The sequence below is a fragment of the Haliaeetus albicilla genome, chromosome W (genome assembly GCF_947461875.1).
Source record: "Haliaeetus albicilla chromosome W, bHalAlb1.1, whole genome shotgun sequence".
Lineage (NCBI taxonomy): Eukaryota > Metazoa > Chordata > Aves > Accipitriformes > Accipitridae > Haliaeetus > Haliaeetus albicilla.
This window is the reverse complement of record NC_091515.1, coordinates 22,025,151-22,048,098: the sequence shown is the minus strand read 5'-3', so window position 1 is coordinate 22,048,098 and position 22,948 is coordinate 22,025,151. Positions and strand designations below refer to the sequence as shown.

Sequence of the window (22,948 nt, the reverse complement as noted above, 5' to 3'; positions counted from 1 at the left end):
AGCTGATGGGTGCTGGCAGCCTGCCTGGCCTCAGGCTTCCCACCTGTGAAATGGGCACGGTGGAGGACAGTGTCTCATCTCACCTCATGTTAGACATGTTTGTCAGCACGTTTGTAAGGCGCCCGGGAGGTTTGCTAAGCACTGTCCTTTGGTTCAGCTCTTCAGCAGCAGCAGCAGCCCTGTGGGGCACCTGGCAGGTGGGAGGGGGTTCAGGCAGATGCCGGCAGAGCTGTCCACTTCAGGCAGTCCCTGAGGAGCTGGCTCAGGGGCCTGGGGGCCTGCATCCCTGCAGATGACGAGGCACTTTCAACCTGTGACCCAGGACCCATGGGCCTGTGACCCACCCTGTCCTCCCTGAGGCCCATGCCAGGTGGGGGACGACGAGGGCAGGGCAGGGGACAGGCACCCCGGGGTGCTGGGGCCGTGGGGAGGTGGCAGGGCTGTTGCGAAATGGAGTGGTTTGAACCACTTAAAGAATCACTTCCAATGGTATTAGCAAAAGAAAAATGATTTAATAGGAATTTATATAAAAGTACAACTTCACAGAATTCAATGGCAAGGTTCACTCTATTACTTAGTACATGGATGAAATGCACACAGGAAAATTAAGTTAGAATCAGACTAAAATTAGGTATACAGAGACCAAAAATGCAATAGGTTAAAAAAGAGAAATATACAAAGAAAAATTGAGTTAGAATTGATTTCTCATGATTTGTACAGAGATCGGGAATGTAAAAAGGGTAAGGGAGACCCTCCCATGGAGTCACGAGGTTCAGAGAAGACCCCCTTGCTTTCTAAACTCCTGTCGGAGTCTAGGTGTGGCTGGATCGATTCCTAGTCCCAGACTTGGGCAACGGTTTATGTCTAAAGGGATTATGAGTACAATAACAGCCTGAGATTCATTTACAGTTGAATAAAGTTCATGACAGTAATTTAAGTATAGATTTGAAAAGCAATAACTTGTAATATACTTGCTATAGAATATTCAGGTTAGTGCACACACACACATGCATAAAGGCACTGAGAGATATACATATGAGCAAATAAAAGAGGTATATCTGTTAAAAATTCCCCTTCAGTTCAGTGAAAATATTCACGTTGAATACTTCGGCGTCTTTCTCAATGGGCAAAGGGTCGAGCCTCAAGGAGCAGAGAGTATCAGCCCAAATCTCATCAGATTTCAGTGACAGACCTCTGATTTTCACAAACAGGAAAGTTTGCAAGCTCTGAGAGGTGTCCCACTCAGAGGGAGATGCTGGTCGCAGCCTGCTGTGGTGCAGGAGAGCTCAAAGGGTCTCACTTAGTATACCACTGCTTATAGGTTCAGGAGATGATTGGCTTTAGTCATCAGGAAATTACTGGGATTCCAGCTGCACTGGTACCATTTCATGTGAATTACAATTCAGATAAGGAAGACTCTGGGGCTGTCGGAGAATGACTTAAGATTCAGATACGGGATGCTCCAAGGTTGTCAGGGGAGGATTGGGGATATGTCTCAAGGTTGTCAGGAGACAACAAATTATCTCTACTTTCATTTTTTTTCATTTTCACCAGACAGCGGGAGTCCTTGAGACAGTCCACATGACTCCCTGTCTTAGCTGTGTGAGAGTTCCAGGTACAGTCAAGGGACACTTAACTGTCTGACTCATTACACTTATGCTAAGGCCTAGTGAGACTTCCTGAGTTTGTAGATCAGCCCAGAGAGGGGGAAGAAATGCACCACCACAGGGGCACAGGCAGCAGTCGGTGTCAGAGCACTCAGGGCAGTGGTGGGCAGTGCGGTCAGGCCTAAGCCCTGGGCTCTGCTCACAGGCACATTTCCTTTGCCCCTCCCAGGGTCCTGGCTTCCAGGATGGACCAGAGTTTGATTTCCAGGGGTTCAGAGATGCTGTCGATGATTTTATCTGGCAAATAGATGTTTTTCCTTACCTGATCCAAACATGCCTGCATGTGCACATCAGCAGTCATGCTGTGTTCAGTCATAGAAATGAAATCCAAACAGGTTTAGGGTGCACAGCTGCTGCAGTAGAGTAAAAGCATGTCGGGACATACCGGCTCGGGGAGATGCTTAGAACCAGGATGTAGTTGCTAGGCTTGGGGGGGGGAGAGAGGATGTGAAAACCTCCTCTGCCCTAACACCTGTGGCTTTTCCCTCCAGATGTATCCACCTTAATGCTACCACCACTGGACTGCGCTGACTTTGATTTCTCACTTGGCGAGGAGGTGGCCTTTGACCCCTGCACCCTGCAGCTGGAGAGCAGCGCGCTGGTGCAGATGCCCCCCGCAAGTGCCAGCCTTCCCCAGAGCCATGCTGGAAGGACCTGGCGGACCAGCACCAGAAAGCACTGGGAGATGCCCTGGAGGCAAACAGCCAGGTAGGGACCCCCAAGCCCTCCCCAAGGGCCTGCGCTGGGTTTCTCACCCTCACATTCCACTGAGGTGGTTGTGCAGCTCCACTGTGAGCATCTGTAAGAGATGGAATTGTTATCTCGAGCCGTTTGTCTCAAAGATTGTTAGGTGTGAGGGACTGGACTGTCATCTCGAGGAACTGTGAACTGTTTATCTCGAGCCCTTTGTCTCTGAGATGGCCTGTTTAAGCAGGACACTCTTCTGTCCATAAGGACGATTACCAGGCCATTGAGGCATCCAGGGGAGGAAACGGGGCTGGAGCTGATAAGATACTGGTTTCTAATGTCGATCATGGAAGGTCCTGTGATAGACAAAACCTGCAGCACATGACATCATCGAAATATGCCCTATAAAAACCCATAGAGACAAGCCAGGGGGCTTTTTCCCCACCACCGAAGAATTGAAGATTGAGGACCAACGGGACGCTGCTGGACCTGTGGTGGTGACCATCCTTGCAACTCCCACCACTGACTGCTTGCCTGAGGACCAGCGGGACGCTGCTGGATCCGTGGTGGTGACTATCCTAGCAATCCTATCCCGACTGCTTGCTTAATTTCTACCTTTTCTTCCATTCTATCCTATCGCCACTATTTTTCACTTTTGATACTTTTGATAATAAAAACTCTTCTGGGTATACGGCATTTGACCTCGTTTGTATCTTAATCTTGCTCTTGGGATCATATCAAAACCTTCCCTGACATTGGATCGGGACAGCATCCCCCAGCCCCTGGACAGTGGGGCTGTCCTGACTGCCCTATCCCCACTTGTCCTTCACAGCTGCAGAAGACCCTCGCACAGAGGCAGGAAGAGCTGGCGACGCTGCGAGAGAGCAACATGCAGCTGAAGGAGCTGGCAAGCCAGGCCAGGCAGCTGGCTGCCGTCCTTCACATGAGTGCTGCTGCCCCATCTGGCCTGGCTGCTCCATGGCCCAGCTGGTCCCTGGGTGACAGAGCGGTGTGGGGGTGCAGTGGGGGACAGGGTGCAGGGTGAGGCCAAGGGCCATGCAGGGTGGGTGTAAGGAGGTGTGGGGTGGGATGGGGTGGTGCAGTGTGGTGCAGGACAAGGTGGTGTGGGGCAGGGCAAGGTGGTGCGTGGTGTGGGTGGGGTGGTGCAGGACAGGCTGGATCAGGGCAGTGTGGATCGGGGTAGTGTGGGGTGGGGTAAAGCAGTGTGGGACGGAGCAGGGCAGTGGAGGACAGCATGGTTTGGTTTGGGGCAGGGTGGTGATTCAGAGAAATTGACTCAATAGTTTGATTAACTATTAAGTAGGTATTCTTTATTGGCAGCGCTGGATGCACGGGGGATCGCTCCACCTATCGTGCACACCGTCAGGTCTAAGTGTGCAGGTTAAGTACATGTTCTACATACATATTCACTAGATTTCCGAGAAATGTTATACATATTCATTAGTTTTCGGGGAAACTATTAGCATATGCAAATGTCCTTTACGCAGGCGCATTGAAGGTCTCTGGTGGTCTTCCATAGTCTTCCTCACTTGTCCGCTATTTGACCCTCCTCAGGTGATTCTGTGCAGTATGGTCTTTTACATGTTTTGATACATCAGTGCTTGTTAGTGCTCTTATTATCTAAGTTTTCATTAGTAGTGTAAAACCATATGGTTAGTTTAAGCTAAATTATCTACAAGGACGAGAACAAAGGCAGGAGTTCTTATCTTTTCTGGCCCTATCTATTCAAGCAAGGCCTCTACTTGTGCCTTCTCGACAAGATCGTAAATTCATCAAACATTTAATTAAGTTTTGTGATTGTTCATGGTTCCTTCTTGCTCATCACTCCCAAGTACCAGCCTCTGACAGGCTTAATCCTTGACGAACACCAGTCTTTGGTATGTAAAGTTACAGAGAGACAATCATTAAGCAATTAGCAGTTCGTTCTCTATATCAGTGGTGTGGGATGGGATGGGGTGGTGCGGTGCAGGAAGGAGCAGTGCAGGGCAGTGTGGTGCGGTGTGAGGCGGGGCAGGCTGTGCAGTGTGGGGCAGGGCAGTGTGGAGTGGCGCGTCGCAGACCCCCGGGGATGCGCGATGCGGCGCAGCTCGTGGAAGTCGCGCTGCTCCCGCAGTGCGCTGACGGGGTGGCCCTTCCTCCTCCTCCTCCTCCTCGGCCGGTAGCTGGGGCAGGCGCGGGCGGCCGGAGCCGTGGGAGGAGGCAGCGGGCGTGGACGCCATGCTGCGGAAGGTGTCGAAGTGCCGTGCCGCCCTGCGGAGCCTGGTGGCCAGCCCGGGGAGCAGCCCCACGGCCAAGCACCCGCGGCCGGCCACGCGCCTGCTCGGCACCTTCCGCGGGCTGCGCACCAGCCGTGCCGCACCGCACCCGGGCGGCGGGAGGCTGGAGGGAGGCGGCAGCCTGCGGGCGGCGCTGGGGGAGGCGGGCGGCATCCGCACCCTGGCCTTCCCGCAGGGCAACGCCTTCACCCTCCGCACCGCCGCCGGCGGGTACCGCTTCCGCTGGGTGCCGCGCTGAGACCCCCCCCGACCCCCGCGAACCCGTCCACGCGTGTCCCGGGCGCGGCAGAGCGGGGCCTGCCGCAGCGTGAGGCTGGCGGGGCACCCCCGCCCGGCGGCACGCTCGCCTTTTTCTCTTTGAAAACGGGTATTAGCGGGTTTTTTTTTTCCGTTCCTGGAGGCTGGAGAAGAGAAGGGACAAGCGCGGCAGAAGCGATTGCACCGCAAACAGTGAGGGCAACGAGCCTCGGGCGGGCGCTGCAGCGGTCGCCGCGCTTTACACAGAGCTGTGGTTTTCGAGTCGGCAACTCACCCTCAGTAGTTTGCTAATGAATGTAATGAATGTAGCGATACCTTTAAATGAAGATCTGCCCGGTTTTATCCGGAGATTTTACTCAGTTGAATAAAAAAATGTAACTTACAGAATAGTGACTATGGTTGGCCTGTGTGATAAAGGACACACCATCCAAAGTACTTTAAATATGATACACCTTTGCAATCACAGAATTTTAAATATACAATGTTTACAAATTTCACTTGTGTTGTTCCTGTGTGCAACTGTAGATGTATATTTGCACTCGGTGTGATGATTAAATAGTGCTTAAAATTGCCATTTATTTGTACTGATTTAATGTAAACACAGTGTTTTGCATCCGGTATACATATTTGCTTTCATTAGAGCAAAAATAGCAGAAAGTTGAGCATCTACACAAAGTTTACTTTGCTTGATGTGCTGAAGCAGAAAATTTTAGAATAAAACATGCTGCTGTTAATATTCAGTGATATTATCTCAAGTAGAAAGAAGCGTGAATGACATTAAAGTGTTCTGAATGGATACATTTCACTTGCACCCACTGGTTTGAAAGCTGAACCACAGCACATGTGAATTGGTACCTGAAGTTTCTTTTTCTGTGGCACATAAGTGAATGAAGGCACCATGTTCTACTCAGGATAGGGATTTTATATCTGCGAAGTTATCAGTTTTTCTACTTTTCAATGCTCAGATTTTCCAGTATTCTTACATAGGTCCATGCACATTAACAGCAATCCAACTGTAACGCACTTGTGTGATGGTTAAGGTGACAGCACCACGTCATCATCTCAGTGGCAGGTTTCTTAGGGGAGCTGCAACCCTGCACGTAGTGTTGTGCTTATGGCAAGCAGAGACTGTATTAGGAAGGAGAATGGTTCTTATTGCCAGCATGACGTGTAGTTATGTGGCTCCTAGGAGACTGCAAAGGTGATGCACACTCATGCTTCATGGTTGTTCCATCAGACACTGATACCTGGAGAAGCTGGAAGTCCACCACCATTGGGATCTGTGCCCAAATATGCATAGGAAACCTTATGTCCAAACAGAACTGGCTTTATACTTAGTGTATGGAGCAGGATCTGTGCCATAAGGCACAGGGCAGAGCTCCTGAATGTCCAGGCATGATGGACTGAAGAACATGTTGGTCTGTGGTTTATGCCTTTTAATTTGGGAGGGTGCCAGGGGAAGGGTTTAGTAATCATGTTTTGAATATAAGCACCTCAATTCCACATAAGCCTTGTTCTGGGCACTTGGGTTTTTCATTGGATAAATTCTTTAGGTGTTAATTAAAAAATTATACCAGACCTTGTCCTGGGTTCAGCTGAACCCAGGACAGACCTCAAGATACAGCTTGATTAAAAAGAAATACTAGCAAGAGGAACTATCTTTTAGTAAATAGTTGCATATTAAGTCAGTGATTTTAGGTCTCTTCAAGATGGCAAGGGCAAAAGGGACCTGGATGGATGTATTTAGAAATGGCATGGGGCTTTTGGTATAATTATAGCTTGTGAAAGTCTTTTTTATCAGCAATATTGCCCATTTCCTGGTCTAAAGGCAATACCCAAGGCTGAGTGTTGGCATGGCATTTTCCTGTGGGGGTTGCCAAGGTTGTTCAATGAGTCATAAAGAGAAAATATTGCCTGTTCATGAATATGAGCTACTCTCCACATGTTTGTAATAAAAATGCCCCTGCTTTGGTATTTATATCAACTTGTACATAAACACAGTCACACATTTGGTGACATTTAATTGACCTGACTACCATTTTTGAAGCACATAGGTTCCTACAACTTCTATTCATATGAAGTTATCATCCATAAGAAATATCCAGCTGGTGCTCACGTCGGTTTGCCACAGACCCTGGGTGGCAGCAGGCAGGCGCCGAGGTGGCTTGGACACTTGGTAATCTTGTAGAGAGCAGACTGTAAGGCAGCTACGGCGCTGTAGCAGTAGTAGCAAATTACTTCTATTGGTTTTGGCTCTTCTATTCAGTGATTGCAGAGAAATGGAATTTCACTGACTTTTCTCCCCTTGTTTTCCTGACTATTTTTCTAAAGAAAATTACCCCTATGTCTAACTTCAGGGAAAAGACAAACATTTTGCAGTCAGTTTTATATGACAACAGCAGCACTCTTCATCTTTTCTAAACATTGACTTACTTCTGGTCAGTGGCCGTTATTTACATTTTGCATTGCACAGTCTTAATGAACAACTAAAGCTAATGACATCAAAAGAGGCTGTAGTTTGCTTTGGCACAACTATTTCATAGGTATCTCAGAAACAGTCTTAAAGTCTGCCTTGTGCCTAGCACCTGTTCAAACTCTGATAGCAAGTGACTATTTATGTTCAATATTTACTTATACTCTTCAACAAATTACTATGAAAAAAACCCCAAATTAATAAATGTCTTCAAGTTTATTCACGTGATCACTTTTGGTAAAGTTTCAGGATTTCTTGCATGGCTAATGCAGTTATAATTAGAACTCACTTGTTAAAATAGAGTAGCTGGGAATTTTGAAGCTTATTCTCTTTTTCACCCAGTAAATTGTTGTTGCAATGGCCTGTGAGGGTATGTCCCAGACATCCTCCATGTAATTTTCTCTGTCACAGACTGACAGACACCAAGCATGCAGAAGATGGTTACATTTTGTGCTCTGATCTCTTCTATGGCACAGGTCTCAGGATTTCAGGCAGTGACTCCTGTATTGAATCTCATATTTCTATTTGCGCAAAGTTCACCTCAGCAGATGCTTTCCAGTTTCAAACAGCTTTAACCCATGTACCAGGGATCTCCCTGAATCCCTCTGGGTGGACTGCTCCATCTTTCAGAGGGGGGCACGCCAATGGCACATTGACTCAGCAAAGAGCCTCCACACTCTGGAGGAATTGCAGGGAAATCTCAACTCTGGTTGACCACATTTGCAGGCATTTAATGTAAGTAAATATTAACAATTCTAACTCTCTCTTCTATATCCTTGAACAATAGAAACGTCCTCTCTTTTAATCCTTTTTGTGGTGATGTGTATAGCTGGTTCTGTACCTTAAAACACAGCCCTTTTTCAGCACTTTGCAATGTAAATGATTAAGTTACTGCTTGGGGATTTGTGGTGACAGCTGAATTGTCCCAGACATCAGGTGAGCTCCCATTTATGATATGCTGAGGGAGTATAGCCAGAGACCTGCTAGAGACACTTTTCTCCTCTAACCTAATGGGATTGCCATTCTTTTAAGCTGTGCTGCAATAGCACACAGAGGCCGTGGTGCCCTGCATGTGCACATAGTGAAAGATAACCTGGAGACTCTTTGATTCCAAATAAATAGGAGTAACACAAAGGGGACCATCTTATACCCTGGTTACTGTTAAAGAATTTTAGCCATGGGTTTCTCTAGGTTTGCTTTATTAACAACTCAGAGTTGGGCCACCACCGCAGTGAATGGCAAAAGATAACTCAAAAACGCCTTCTATATCTATACGATTTTACAAAACAATACGCAATTGATGATTTGTCAAAAGAAGTTCTAAGTGTTCTTCCACAAACTCTCAGTTCTCTATTCTCCAGTGGTTTCAAAAGTCCAATACATTTTCCTGTCTCGACTGATTCTTATTGTCTTGTCCCGGTTCTTCTGAAGTTAGTGGTCGTAGGCAGAAGGTCTCCAGTCACCACAGTCACTTATCTTCTTACACATCAAAGGTCACCTTTGAATTTCTGAGAACTCAGGTTGTTCTATTAATTCATCTTACTCTAAAGTTAATCACTTACTCTTATCTATTCTTATGTCTTAGGTCTAAGATGATGTATGATCCTTTTTCTGTTGATTCAGCTTGACTGGGTTTTAAGCCAGCCATGGTGAGGGCTACACATGGGACAAATAAGCAGCTTATGCATATTGTTTTATAAGCACCTGCATTCTATTAATCACATTTAAAACAATCTCTAATCATTAGTTATATATCTGATATGAATAGTCTTAGAAACAATGAGGCTTAAGGCCTAGTTCCCTTTACAGTTACAGTTGGGAAACTGAGGCAGAGAGGTGTAACATGATTTGACATAGGTCACTGCACATGTCTGTGACAAAATAAAAGGCAGAATCCTGATCTCCTGCAACCCGCTCAGGTCACTCTTCATAACAATGTATTGTCTCTTCTCTGTGCCCTGAACTCATCCTGCCTCTTGGAGGACTGTAACTAGCCAATATTAGAGCTAGGGGTAAAGAGAGACATGTGAGGAAGAGGAGGAAAGGAAGCATGTTGCAAAACAAATTGTAGGTTTTGTAGCAATTTTTTTTTGGTTCAAAGAGCTTTAGAAGTTGGTCAGGATGTACACATTAAAAATGTAATTCAAATCACTGAACTCTTCCAGAAAAAGGCATTTATGTTCATGATTATGTTCAGTTCTCTAGCAAAAAAAAGAAAAGTATTTCTAAGGAATCCCTTGCAGGTTTTTGTTTTTTAAATTCCTGTTGTGTTATACTTCAAATTGGTTAGCAGTGACCTTTGGGTCCATAGCACTGTGAATAATATACTGCATTTTTAAGAGAATCATTTTCTGAAGGAAAGATACCAGACAAGTGACTTCACACTATTGCTAAAAGAATTTATAACATATTTTGTTTGCCAACCATTTCTAGGCTTTCAGTCCCTTTGTGCTAGCAGTTAGTCTCAGGTAGCCTACTCTGCCCGCTCCTTGGTCATCTCATCTTGTGTTCTTACATCAGGGCCCAGAACAGACCCAGAACTCGTGGGTCAGACACTGTAACCACATGTTCAGCTCCTGCCCCCTCCCTCCAAATCTTACAACCCTAGCATGGTGGTAGAGGCAACTGTTGGGAATAAAAACAAAGGAAGGAAATGAAAAATAGGTGAAATAGCTGTGAACTGTAAAGCTTTCCAGTGTTTTCAGTATGGATTGTATGGTATTAAAACTAAGGAAGTGTACAATTATAATGTTAGTTTTAGCCCCTGAAGTTCAGTGCTGCCTTTTGTAATGATTAAATAGAATGATATGTCCAATTTTTCACATAACACAGAAAAATCCCTTTTAAATTTGAATAAATCTCAGAGCAGGTGGAATCAAGATCTGTAGCTAAGTATTTCTTTTACATTAAATACTTGCTGTAAGTAAAAATCCCTGTCAGCAATGGATTCAACATCCTCAAAATTAAATCTTTTTACCTCTCATTTTGGGGTTTTGGGTTAAGGCCAAAATCAACACCTGCTAGAAGAACTATGAACCTGCAGAAAGTATTTATAAATACTATGCTGTTACTTTTGTATGAACTCTTACACAACCTTGATTTAGGAAAAAAAAGATCGAGCATATGAATATGTCATCAGAAAAAAAAGCTGGCTGAAAACATTTGTTTATTGTTGCAAATGCTCAAAACTAGAAGGATTATCATAATTTATATTTATTTGTTTAGCAAGTGCTCTGAAATATTGTAGCTTCTGTATGGCTGATTGCTTTCCACTGGATGTTATCCAAACAATTCAACTTTGAATCATAGCTCCTTTGGGATTTTTTTTTTCAGATGCTCAGTTGTCTATTATTCTGGCAACAAATGCAACATGAATTAGCAAATTTACTCCTTATGATTCACCTTCTTTTAGCTCAGGTGGAATGGACACGGGAAACTAAATTCAGTTTCCACTACTGTCACGATACTTTGAGTGGTTGCAATAGACAACTGAGCTGTAGTTTCATGTGGTCAAAGATTTGTTAAGGCATATTAATAATCATTAAGGTTATGTAAGGTTATTTTTTTACTGTAAAAAAAGATATTTAACATGTTAAAACTAAACCTCAATACAAAAGCATTCTTTACAATTTATTGAACAGTATACAGCTGTTTAAATAAAGCGATAAAAAATTATGTCACAGCCCTAAACTCTTTCCATGTTAATGAAAGATTTAGCCAGATTAACCTGTTTATTGTACCAAAGACACACCTCTATATTGTTACACTATTTTCAGTCAACAACACAGCTTATGAATGCAAAGGACAGACACTCAACCAAAGTTTTGAAGTTTAAATTGCTGCTTCTGGCATGTGTGGAGTTATCAAATAAGTAAAGTTAATCTCACTTGTATATGCTTTTCTTCCTGGATGAAGTAGAAGCACTTCAAAAATACAAAGCAAAGCTGGATTCAAATGTAAAAAACTGCTCTGTTTCATTTTGATTTGTACCACCAAAAGTTTTGTAAAATTAAAAACATGAAAACTTCAAAAGCATGGACTTTGTCCCTGACGGGACAAAAATGTTAGAAAAATGGGTGAATCACAGCCTCATCCATGTACAGGTGCTCCCTTCTGTACCTTAGGCTGGGCTGCAGCTCTGGGATCAGCCAGATTATAAACTGCCCTTGAAGGTCCAATGGGCCTGTTGGCAAAACCCCAAAACATCTATCCCTCACCGCACATCTGGTATCTGACCCTGCATTTGTAACTTTAGTCTCATTTACTGCAATTTTGGAAATGATTCAGCTCGATGAGGAAACAACCACCAAATCTCCCAGAACAGTATCTCTCTGTACAGGAGTTCCATTGAACATGTACCTCACTCACTGTCTTTTTCCTGATTTAGAAAGCCTGATTAGAAATAATCTTAATTACCCAAGCCATTGTTTCTCTGTCTGCAATCAGTTTCCCATGAAAGCTGCTTTCAGTGGAAGAAGGAAATTGTCAACTCATTGATGGAGGATCCATGAGGACAAAACCATTAATGGAAGCAAATTGGGCCATAGATTTAGGTGGTAAAAGAAAAAGCACAAGTATTCCCCATGTGACTTTCAGAACTAAGTGTGGAACCCATCTCTATTCAGATTTGCTCCCAGCTGTGCTCTGACAAGGATAGTGGCCATAAACTTGTCTCTTTTCAACAAGAAGGGAGGGGACAGGAGGGTAATTGTAATTTTTTGAGAGCTCCTAGATTATGATGGTGATGGATACCTCTACAGTAGTTTAGACAGAGAGATGCAGCTTTATGTACTCACATTGAATTAGGTGAACACAGTCCTAGGAGCTAAGCTTTAATTTGGTTTATTCAGTTCCCAGTCACAAAACACATGAAACAGTGTTACTGCTGGTCAGTGCATATATTAAGTTCAGCATCTGAGGTTAAGCCTGAAGATTATGAAATAATTAATGTCTCAATTGTTTGTTTCCTCATTAGTTACTAAGATATTATCTTGGAAATCCCCATGGTCCAGTTGAACCTTTTCAGAAGTTCTCTAATATTATTCCTGGATTGTTCATATTTGCCATAGCCCCTTCAAAACAATAAATGGGGATGTCACTCCCTTCTGTGGGCTTTGAATCAGTCTATGCAGGAGGGGAAGGCATGAACTTCTCGAGTACACCAGGCTGTTTTCCTTGGTTATACTGATTAAACAACTTTCCATGAGTTGTTGGAGACAGCTATGGTGGGTATTTGTTACTCGGCATTTTGATCTTATTTTTTCTGATTTTTTTTTCTGGGAGTGACTGTATCAAAATCACTTAGGGAATAAAATAAATCTTGATGGGAGAGATTCTTTGTTCACTTTGGCTCCAGTCTATTGAAGCATACAGAGGGAGTGGCAGGTCCTTATTCACTGATACTCAGTAGCTTTTCTGCATGAAGATCTAATTTGTACCAGTAGAAAATCGGGAATAGAGAAATCTGGACTCTGTTTTGCTTCCTCTGCTGTCCCCTCTGTTTCACTCTGCAGGGTACTTATCTGGGGAAGATGGGCAGCTGTGCAGATGGCAGCACTTCAAAAGCTCTTCACTGACAGTATTCAGCTGTATAAGGGCTACAGCAACATTATCACTTTAGTCCAGCTGAAGAATGCATGTTTGAAGCAAGTCTCATGCTTGATCCCTTCTTCCTTACCTTGGTTTTGTATGGCACAGTAGTCTTGAAGCTTGTCAGCTGGATTCCTTTTAGATGAAACGAAGTCAAAGATGTCCTCCAGGAGCTAATCTAATTTGCTTCAACTGCTAATGGGCAGTCCAGATGGCTGGGCTAGAGCCGGTTCTCAGTTACTCTCCCCTCAAGCATGTACAGAGTGGACCCTGGATCTCAGCATCAGCTGTTTCACTTCCCAGGTCCACTCAAGCCACTCCTCACTACTTGCTACTGCAGACATAGGTAAGGACATTCTATGCAACTTTCCTGGAGCATGTCTTGTAAAAGATGGGGGAATCTCATATATTGTGTGTAACTTCTACTGGTCATGGTAATACAGTTGTGACAGCAAAACAAGATCATAACTATTGCACTGGTGACGTATGTCCCAGGAAGGTGTCAAACAATATCAGAGTAGCCAACACAATGTTTTCAGGAATGAAAGTAGCCAAATACATGAGTGACAGAACTCACCTTAGCGTACGAAGCTGAAAGGAACTGGAAAATGGAGATGCACCTCAGCCAGTTTGAACCTCTGTATAGACCTTCCTTCCCTTCTGCATACACACACACAACCCAACAAGCAAGCAAACGCATTGGTCTGACTTACTTTTTAATAAAATAAACAAAGAGCCAGCAAACGGATATCAGACCTGAATTTTTGCTGCCAACTAGGGGATCCATCTAGAGAGGACTAGACATGGGGTTTAGTCCTGAATTTTGTCTGCCTGTTGGCCTAAGTCCTCACCCATCTGCTATTACAGAAGGAGCCTTGATTGTAAACATGTGAAACTCTATTGGTATCTGTGGAATTGCCTATGTTCTTCTTCCAGATCAACAAGTAAGGTTTTCTGTTTCACAGGATGCTGCTTCTTCCAAGCCTTAAGCAACGTATAGAAAGAGTTAGTGAATCAAATGAATCTTAGGGGTGTCAGATGCTTTTGAAAACTGCCCCATAATCTAACCAAATCACTTTGTTTAAACAAAACACTTCCAAGTATGCTTTATTGCAAAACAAATATACCTGTGTAATCAAGGGGGCATTTTACTAGCCTTCAGTACAGTGCAAATTAGCAAGCAGGTCATAATTTCAAGATAATGAATGTTTGTCAATTATGTTTACATTTCAGTAAATACACATAGTCTAGATTTAGAAGTGATTATGATGGCAAGGAAAGGTTCTTCAGTGAGAATCAAGACTGAAACAAACCAGGATGCGGAGAAAAGTACTGAGGGATTTGCACTGGTTTTTAATGCTCATATTCAAGATTTTTCAATGAGAAAACACTAAAATTATAGAACAAAAAATAAGTAGCAAAGAGAGATGACACACAAAAAGCAAGAAATATAGCAGTAGTATTTACAGTCAAGGCAAAAAAGGTGAAGGCAGAAGTTAGGGACAAATGAGAAGATAATCAGTAGCATACAAGGTTGTATTTCCATTATAATAAATAGAGACAGACTGCTCACAACTGCTTTCACAAATCCACTGGGAAAGAGATCATAGCAATCCATGCTCCAAAACATAACCACACACCTGACAACCAGTGTCCAAGTTACATGGGGAGGTAACAACCCAGCAGGTGTTGAGGCATTGCAATGCCTCAGTTTAGGATGCAGGACTCCTGTGATGTCAGATACAGAAAATCCTGTGATAGATCAGAAAGTCCTGTTTTAAATTAAGTTAGTTAGCCAAGATCATTCTGAGCTTCTCTAGTCTTCCTGTTTAATGGTGCCTCACCTGGAGCACCCCTTCTGATCCTTTCTATTCTTCCTGACTGATGGTGCAACCCTCTTGGCAGGAAAATGAACCACTGACCCAATACAGAACGACTTAGCGGTCAAAGTGAGGAGGGGATACCTCCCCAAACGACCACCGAAGACCACCCGAGACCCCTGCACATGTGGAGAAGGCATCTGATGTGTCATGGTTATGTAATCCTATGCATATGCATCAGACAGTTTGAATATGTATTACGTAGTACTTCAATAAATTAGATGCAATTATTACTGTATAAAAGAGACACACCTGATGAACCTGGTGTGCTTGATTTGTGGAAAGTCCACCAAGCACCCTGCGGAGAATAAAGCAATATCTCTCCTGACTGTGTGAGATTGGTCTATTGCACACCAGGTAACGAATCTGCTTTTAGGACAACACCTAGATCTCCCACTTTGCGGGGAACTGCTTTAACCATGAGGCCCCTGTATAAAAGGTAGGTAGTGGAAAGCAGCACCAACTTTGGCTGTGCTAAAGTAGCAAATAGCATGTCTTTCTCAGTCTTTGCAAGGAACAGCTGTAAGAGACCTCAGGGAAGGGTCTTGACCCTTCATCTTGTGTATTTAGAGGTGGCTGTTTCAAGGCTGCAAGTGAGTGCTGTGGTGCTGGGGTAGCCCCCCTGTGCTTAATGCACCCCTCAGGCAGCTTAACATGGAGGTTTTCTTGGCTTTGTATCTACTCTGAGGTGCCCTTCCTCCCTGCTCTGGCTCTGTGTAGGCAATCTAAATGTATAATGGTGTGTGTACTCAGCAAGGGGTAGAAAGTCAAGCACTGGCTCCACCTGTGCTCTGAGCCAGCAGGAGTGGTTTGTAGCTGTTCAGACATGTTGGTGTATGGTTGTTCAGTACTGGCAGGTCCTCCCAACAGCATCCTGGGTCAAGTGGTGAAAGGGGTGCTGCTCTAGATGTGGGTAGAACAGCATGTGACTGCTAGTGTATGGAGGCATGCAGGAGGTAGAAATAAACGGACGCCTGTAAAGTTGAAAGCATATGACAGATGACAGACGACCCTTTATTGCTAAAACACACACATATTTATAATCCCATATTCTGCAAAGTCATTGTACACGTGCACAAGCATAGAATATGATTGGTTATACCATCACTGTACATGCGCATAAACATAAGGCATAATTGGTTATACCAACTAAAACATGCGAAACTTGTCTCAGTCTAATTGGTCAAGATAAACTGCTGAATTGAGGTTCTTTGTGCCAAGTTCCCTTTATCGTGGAATGTGCACTTGTGTTCTTCTAATTGGCTTTATTATCATATTCTGTTCAAGGTCTTCTAAAGGCGTCTAGAATGCTCTTGTGACCGTTAGCTAAATATGTTCCTACAGAAGCACCTCTTCTCTCCAGACTTTAGATTCCTTTCTAGGAGTTGAAGGGCATTACTAAAACACTGCATTTTACTCATACAGTTGTCTCAATGTTTTTTGCTTCAGGCATGTATTCAGATCCAGCATCCAGTGCTAGTGTGCTTGGTTGCACCCCCCCGACTTTTAGGTGTCTAAGCCTTTTACTGAAGTCTGTCCCAGATCTCAGCGGACAATAGCTGAGCATGCGTGGGAGGACTTTGTGGTCTGAGGTCTATAAACACTAGTACATCCACTTAACCTTAAGTATATAAATTGGCCCAGTGACTTTAGCAGGACTGCTAGGTCCTAATCACACAATATATGTGATGGCTCCTCTACCTGCGTGGTTTGTGTGGTAAGGTGTGGATCTCACAGGATTTGAGGCCATGTTAGGCTTTTTTATATTTGAATAGGGAGGTGTTATGGATTTGTGTGGTGCAGTTTTTTTAGTAGTGGGGGAGGGGCCGCAGGGGTGGCTCCTGTGAGAAGCTGCTAGAAGCTCCCCCAGCTCCAAGTCGGACCCACTTCTGGCCAAGGCCGACCCAATCAGTGACAGTGGTAGCACCTCTGGGAGAACAGATTTAAGAAGGGAAAGCAGTAGTGAGCAGTGGGATTGGAATGTGAGAGAAACACTTGTGCAGATACCGAGGTCAGTGAAGGAGTGGCACCTGAGGAGGCAGATGCCCCTGCAGCCTGTGGTGAGACGGCAGGCTGTCCTCCTGCAGCCCGTGGAGGTGAATGGTGGAGCGGAGGCTCCTGAAGATGGCCGTGACTCCATGGGAAAGCCTGCGCTGGAACAGTGTGTGACTGAAGATTGGCCCGTGGAAAGGGCCCATGTTGGAGAAGTTCATGAAGGACTGTCTCCTGTGGGAGGGACTGCATGCTGGAGCAGGGGAAGAGTGAGAAGTCCTCCCCCTGAGGAGGGAGGAGCAGCAAAGACAAGGTGTGACAAGCTGACCCCAAGCCCCTCCCCCTGTTCCCCTGCACCACTGGGGGGGGAGGAGGTAGAAAAAAATCTGGAGTAAAGTTAAGCCTGGGAAGAAGGGAGGGGTGGGGGGGAGGTGTTCTAAGGTTTGGTTTTACTTCATAATATCCTTGTTTTGATTTGATTGGTAGTAAATTAAATTGATTTTGTTTCTTCCCCAAGTTGAGCCTGTATCTTGCCCGTGACCATAAGTGGTGAGTGATCCCTCCCAGTCCTTGTCTCAACCCACGAGCCTGCCTTTATATTTTCTCCTCATCCCACTGTGGCTGGGGAGGAGTGAGCGAGTGGCTGCGTGGTGCTTTGTTACCAGCTGGGCTGAAACCACGACAGGAGGTTTAAGAGAAGGGAGGTGGTTGGCTTTTTTTAAAGCGGCATTTCTAGAGATCATGATTCTACTGTTTTGCATTTCAGTACTTTGTTGCTGTATGTAGTAGCAATCATGAGGGATGCAATAAAAGGAATTATACCATTTACAGAAAAATGTCCCCCTTGCTCAATATCAGCAGATCAGTTCTCTGCTTCAAGTGTTGGAGCTTCTAACTTTAAATGAATTCTGAGAAGAGTTTATAGACTGATGCTGAATACTTGAAAACATTACATGACTGCAAAGAGTTTTGTCTTGAAGGCAGTCTATATTGTTATGCTCTAATGGGGCAAAATGGCCTTCAGTGTACAGCAACAAAGAAGTAGTTTTGTAATTCCTTAACTCAGGTGGAAATAAACAGATGAAGGATGTTTCCTAACACATTTCGATTTATCTTCCTACAGTTGTTTGCATCCTTGGGACATTTTGCACCAATTTGTGTGGTGAGAGGTAAACAGTGCTACAAAGTCACTATTTCACCTGTGATGCATCAGTGCTCGGCTTTCTAAAAGCCTTGATTAAGTTCTTTCTTCTCATGGGAAACTCCTACATGTTATTTCCTTTGCAATTGGCTGGTTTTCTAGAGATAACTGCATAGCTGATAAGAGGTATGTACCCAGCACCTCTATAAAGTATTCTTCAGAAATCAAATTAGAGCTATCAAATATGCATTCACATTATCACAGTAACGGGCAACACATACTTCAGGATGTCCTGGAGTGTGCAATGCAGAGCAAGTGCATTTCAACAAAATGAAGAAGAAAGGAGGAGATGAGGCTAAAAATAACAGGTGAAACTCTTACAAGGGGTTCTTTGTGTGAAAGGTATCTGTAGCTATTTTATTAGTAATATATTTATTGATAAATACTGATTCAGAGAAATTGACTCAATAGCTTGATTAACTATTAAGTAGGTATTCTTTATTGGCAGCGCTGGATGCACGGGGGGATCGCTCCACCTATCGTGCACACCGTCAGGTCTAATTGTGCAGGTTAAATACATGTTCTATATACATATTCACTAGATTTCCGAGAAATGTTATACATATTCATTAGTTTTCCGGGAAACTATTAGCATATGCAAATGTCCTTTACGCAGGCGCATTGAAGGTCTCTGGTGGTCTTCAGGAGTCCTCCGGTGGTCTTCCATAGTCTTCCTCACTTGTCCGCTATTTGACCCTTCTCAGGTGATTCTGCGCAGTATGGTCTTTTCTCGTTAGTGTTCTTATTATCTAAGTTCTCATTAGTGGTGTAAAAACCATAGGGTTAGTTTAAGCTAAATTATCTACAAGGACGAGAACAAAGGCAGGAGTTCTTATCTTTTCTGGCCCTATCTATTCAAGCAAGGCCTCTACTTGAGCCTTCTCGACAAGATCGTAAATTTATCAAACATTTAATTAAGTTTTGTGATTGTTCATGGTTCCTTCTTGCTCATCACTCCCAAGTACCAGTCTCTGACAGGATTAATCCTTGACGAGCACCAGTCTTTGGTATGTAAAGTTACAGAGAGACAATCATTAAGCAATTAGCAGTTCGTTCTCTATATCAATCCCCCCTTTTCTTTAAACCTTTGCAAATTCTTTTGCAACTATAGGATTCCACTACTCCCGAGAGACCGTGTAAAATATTTTCCGGTTTCTACTTGATGTCTGATTTTATTTCGTTTCCAACTTTCGTAATTTTCTACTGTGCCCTGACAACACCACACAAAACACTTAAGCATAATGCAGACCATCATTCCTAAAGTCATTAAAATTATAACCACAATAAAAATTTGCTTTAGCCACCCGAAATTTGGCAGCCAGGATGTTAGTTTGTCCCACAGTTCTCTAAATCCCCATGAGAGGTCATCGTTTGTTATTTCATGTAGTATTTTGGTCTGTTTCCAAATTTCTTCTAAGTCGGTGGAGATTCTTCCACTTTGATCTACATACATGCAACAACTCGTATTTATAACTGTGCATACTCCACCCTGAGAGGTCAATAATAGATCTAATACCATTCTATTTTGTTGTACAATTTGAGATAAACTGGATATTTCTAATTGTTGGGCTCTTATTGCATCAATTGTTCTATTCTCAAGGTTTTCTATTACTGCCAAAATGTTAACTATGGCTTTTTCTAACTCACTCACTCCCAACCATGGAAGAAACCATCGGACAAAAGTATGAAAGGCAGTAGGCCTCTTTACTAAAGGATTCTCAACATCTCGTCTAATCTTTCGAAAGTGTGTTCGCACCCATCCTTTTGGTGGAGAACTGTGTATAGTCATATTTGGAACCACTGCTCCCAAAGTACATGTTCCCATCCAATTCTTTGGTAAAACTTTCCAGGCAGTGTCATTGCATAGCCAGTACCATCCTTTTCCTTCTGGCACTGGCCATGCTGTAGTATTAACAGAAGTTGAAGTTCCAATATCTATAGTTTTGTTACAGACTGTATGATTCCCTACATACGTCCCATTAACACAGTCACTTTTTCCAAGTCCTTTAGGTGGATTACATCTCTGTACACACGTACAATAAGGCTCCTGGGCCTCAGGACTAATTATTTCTAACTTCTGGACTCCGTCATTGTCAGTATACCATGTGGTACTTTCCCAAAGAGTGGTCCAGGAGTGATTACTTGGTATCGGAATACCAATTAGTGAGATCCCTTTTCCACCATGTTCTGGCATGCGAGTACATATCCAACAGTCAGTTCTGTTCAGGATTTGGGAAACATTTTGCGTCAGGGAGAAATGTGAGTTCAAGTTCCATCTAGCTTCATTTGAACCGAGTAATAACTCTGTTACCATCATGATCTGGAGAACCGCAGACCTGTGGGTCCTGTAGGGATGACCGTCCATGGCCTCTCAGGTGCTCTCTTTACTCTTGAATAGTGGATCCAGGCTGGCTGTTCCTTGATCTTAATAGCAGTGAAGGTCGTCAGCAACACTTGATAGGGTCCGTCCCATTTCTCCTCCAGAGGTTGTCCTGAAAAAACCTTTACATATACATAATCACTCGGTTTAAAGGGATGGATTGGTTGATCTAACCCTCTAGCCCTGGTTCCTAAAACTTGTTTATTTATATTTTCCAACTGCTTCTGGAGGGATACCATGTAGTCACACAAATACCCTGCACCCAGTTGGGTTAAATCTTCTCCTGTAAATTGAAATTGATATGGTCTCCCATACAATATTTCAAAGGGACTTAAATTTTCCTTTGTTTTTGGTTTCACTCTCATTCTAAGCAATGCCAGGGGAAGAGATTGGGGCCAAGTTAGATTAGTCTCTTGACCAATTTTTGCTATTTGTTGCTTAATTAAATGATTCATCTTTTCAACTTGCCCACTTGCCTGAGGTCTATATGGGGTATGTAACTGCCAGTCTATCTTCAAAGTTTTGCTCACCTGCTGTACTACTTTGGCACAAAAATGAGAACCTCGATCGGAAGATATTGTTGCTGGAATTCCGAAACGAGGAATGATTTCATTCAACAATATCCTAGTTACTTCTCTTGCTTTGTTTGTTCGGCAGGGGTAAGCCTCTGGCCAGCCTGAAAATGTGTCAGTCATGACTAACAGGTATCGGTACCCCCCTTTTCTTGGGAGCTCCGAAAAATCAATTTGCCACTGTTGTCCTGGATAATTTCCTTTGCCAATTATCCCCAACTTTACTTTATTTGCCACATTAGGGTTATTACGTAAACAAATTTCACACTGTTGAGATATTTGTTTCACCATTGTATACAGATTGCGTCCTATTAATTTCTGATTTAAGTTTTTGTACAGGGCATCTGCTCCCCAATGTGTCTTATTATGTTCAGTTAAAACTGTTGTCCATATTAAATTGGATGGTATTACTATACGATTATCTGCTAAATGAACCCATCCATCTGACTCGACTCTACCATCCAGATCTTCAATTAATTTTAGGTCTTCCTTTGAATAATTTGGTTTCTGATTTGTACTTACAGTTTGGATTTTACCGTCTGGTATTAAGGATAATGTTTCTGCTTCCACTTCTTCTGCCACCCGCCTAGCCTCATAATCTGCTAGTCGATTTCCAATTTCTGAATCTGTGTTTCCTTTTTGGTGTCCTCGACAATGCATGATAGCTACCTTTTCTGGTTGCTTCACGGCTTCTAATAGTTTCAAGATTTCTTCTGCATGTTTTATTTGCTTTCCTTGAGCAGTTAGCAATCCTCGTTCCTTCCAAATTGCACCGTGAGCGTGAACTACTCCAAATGCATATTTAGAATCTGTCCAAATGTTTATCTTTTTCCCTTTTGCCAATTCCAATGCTCTGGTAAGGGCAATTATTTCCGCCTTTTGCCCTGAAGTTCCAGAAGGCAATGACTTAGATTCGATTACCTGTTGGGTGGTTGTGATTGCGTATCCTGCTTTACGTTGTCCCTGTTTTATAAAACTACTCCCGTCGGTATACCAGGAGTTTTCAGCATCCTCCAGAGGTTCTTCTCTGAGGTCTGGTCGACTGGAATATATAGCTTCTACTGTTTCTATGCAGTCGTGTGTCACTGGTTCATCCAAAGTTCCACTAAGAAAAGAGGCTGGATTGACAATGTTAGTAACTACAATTTCCACATCATCTTGTTCTACTAACACTGCTTGGTACTTTAAGAATCTCTGGGGCGAGAGCCAATGGCTTCCTTTTTGTTCCAAAACTGCTGAAACTGTATGGGAGACTAGCACTGTTATTTTCTGTCCCATGGTAAACTTTCGGGCTTCTTGAATATTGATAACAACTGCTGCAACAGCTCGAAGGCAACCAGGCCATCCTTTGCTCACCTCGTCCAGTTGTTTGGAGAAATAAGCTACTGCTCGTTTATAGGGACCAAGTCTTTGTGCTAGTACTCCCAAAGCTATTCCTTGTCTCTCATGAGAAAACAGCCAAAACGGTTTTGAAACATCCGGCAGTCCTAGAGCAGGAGCTCTCATTAGTTCTCGTTTGAGCTGCTTAAATGCATTTCGTGTTTCTCCAGTCCAAATTACTTTTGACTGGTCTCCCTTTATCAATTCATATAATGGCTTTACCAATAATCCATAATTATATATCCAAAGGCGACACCAACCTGTCATTCCCAGAAAGGTCCGCAGCTCTTTTACCGTTTGGGGCTCCGGTGTTCGGCAAATGGCTTCTTTCCGCTCAGTCCCGAGCTCCCGTTGTCCTCCCGAAATTTCAAGTCCCAGGTAGGTCACACGCTGTCGAACCAGCTGGGCTTTCTGTTGAGAGACTCTATATCCACTTAAACCCAAAAAATTAAGAAGATTCACAGTCCATCGAATACAGCTTTCCCTGGTTTCAGTAGCTATTAAGAGATCATCCACATATTGTAACAAGATTCCTTCATTGTCTGGGGGTACCCAAGTTTCAAGCTCTTTCG

At 43.6% G+C, this 22,948-nt stretch overlaps 1 protein-coding gene and 1 long non-coding RNA gene across 2 annotated transcripts in view; both read left to right on the top strand.

Annotated features, from left to right (window-relative positions):
* LOC138683454 (uncharacterized) overlaps positions 1-22,948 on the top strand; it is a 177,728-nt gene that overhangs the window by 14,623 nt on the left and 140,157 nt on the right. The window lies entirely within an intron of this gene.
* LOC138683459 (multicilin-like) lies at positions 2,173-4,889 on the top strand. Its single transcript, XM_069775235.1, is given in 5 exon segments — positions 2,173-2,295; positions 2,298-2,375; positions 3,187-3,288; positions 4,462-4,566; positions 4,569-4,889. Coding segments are annotated over 5 exon segments (729 nt in total).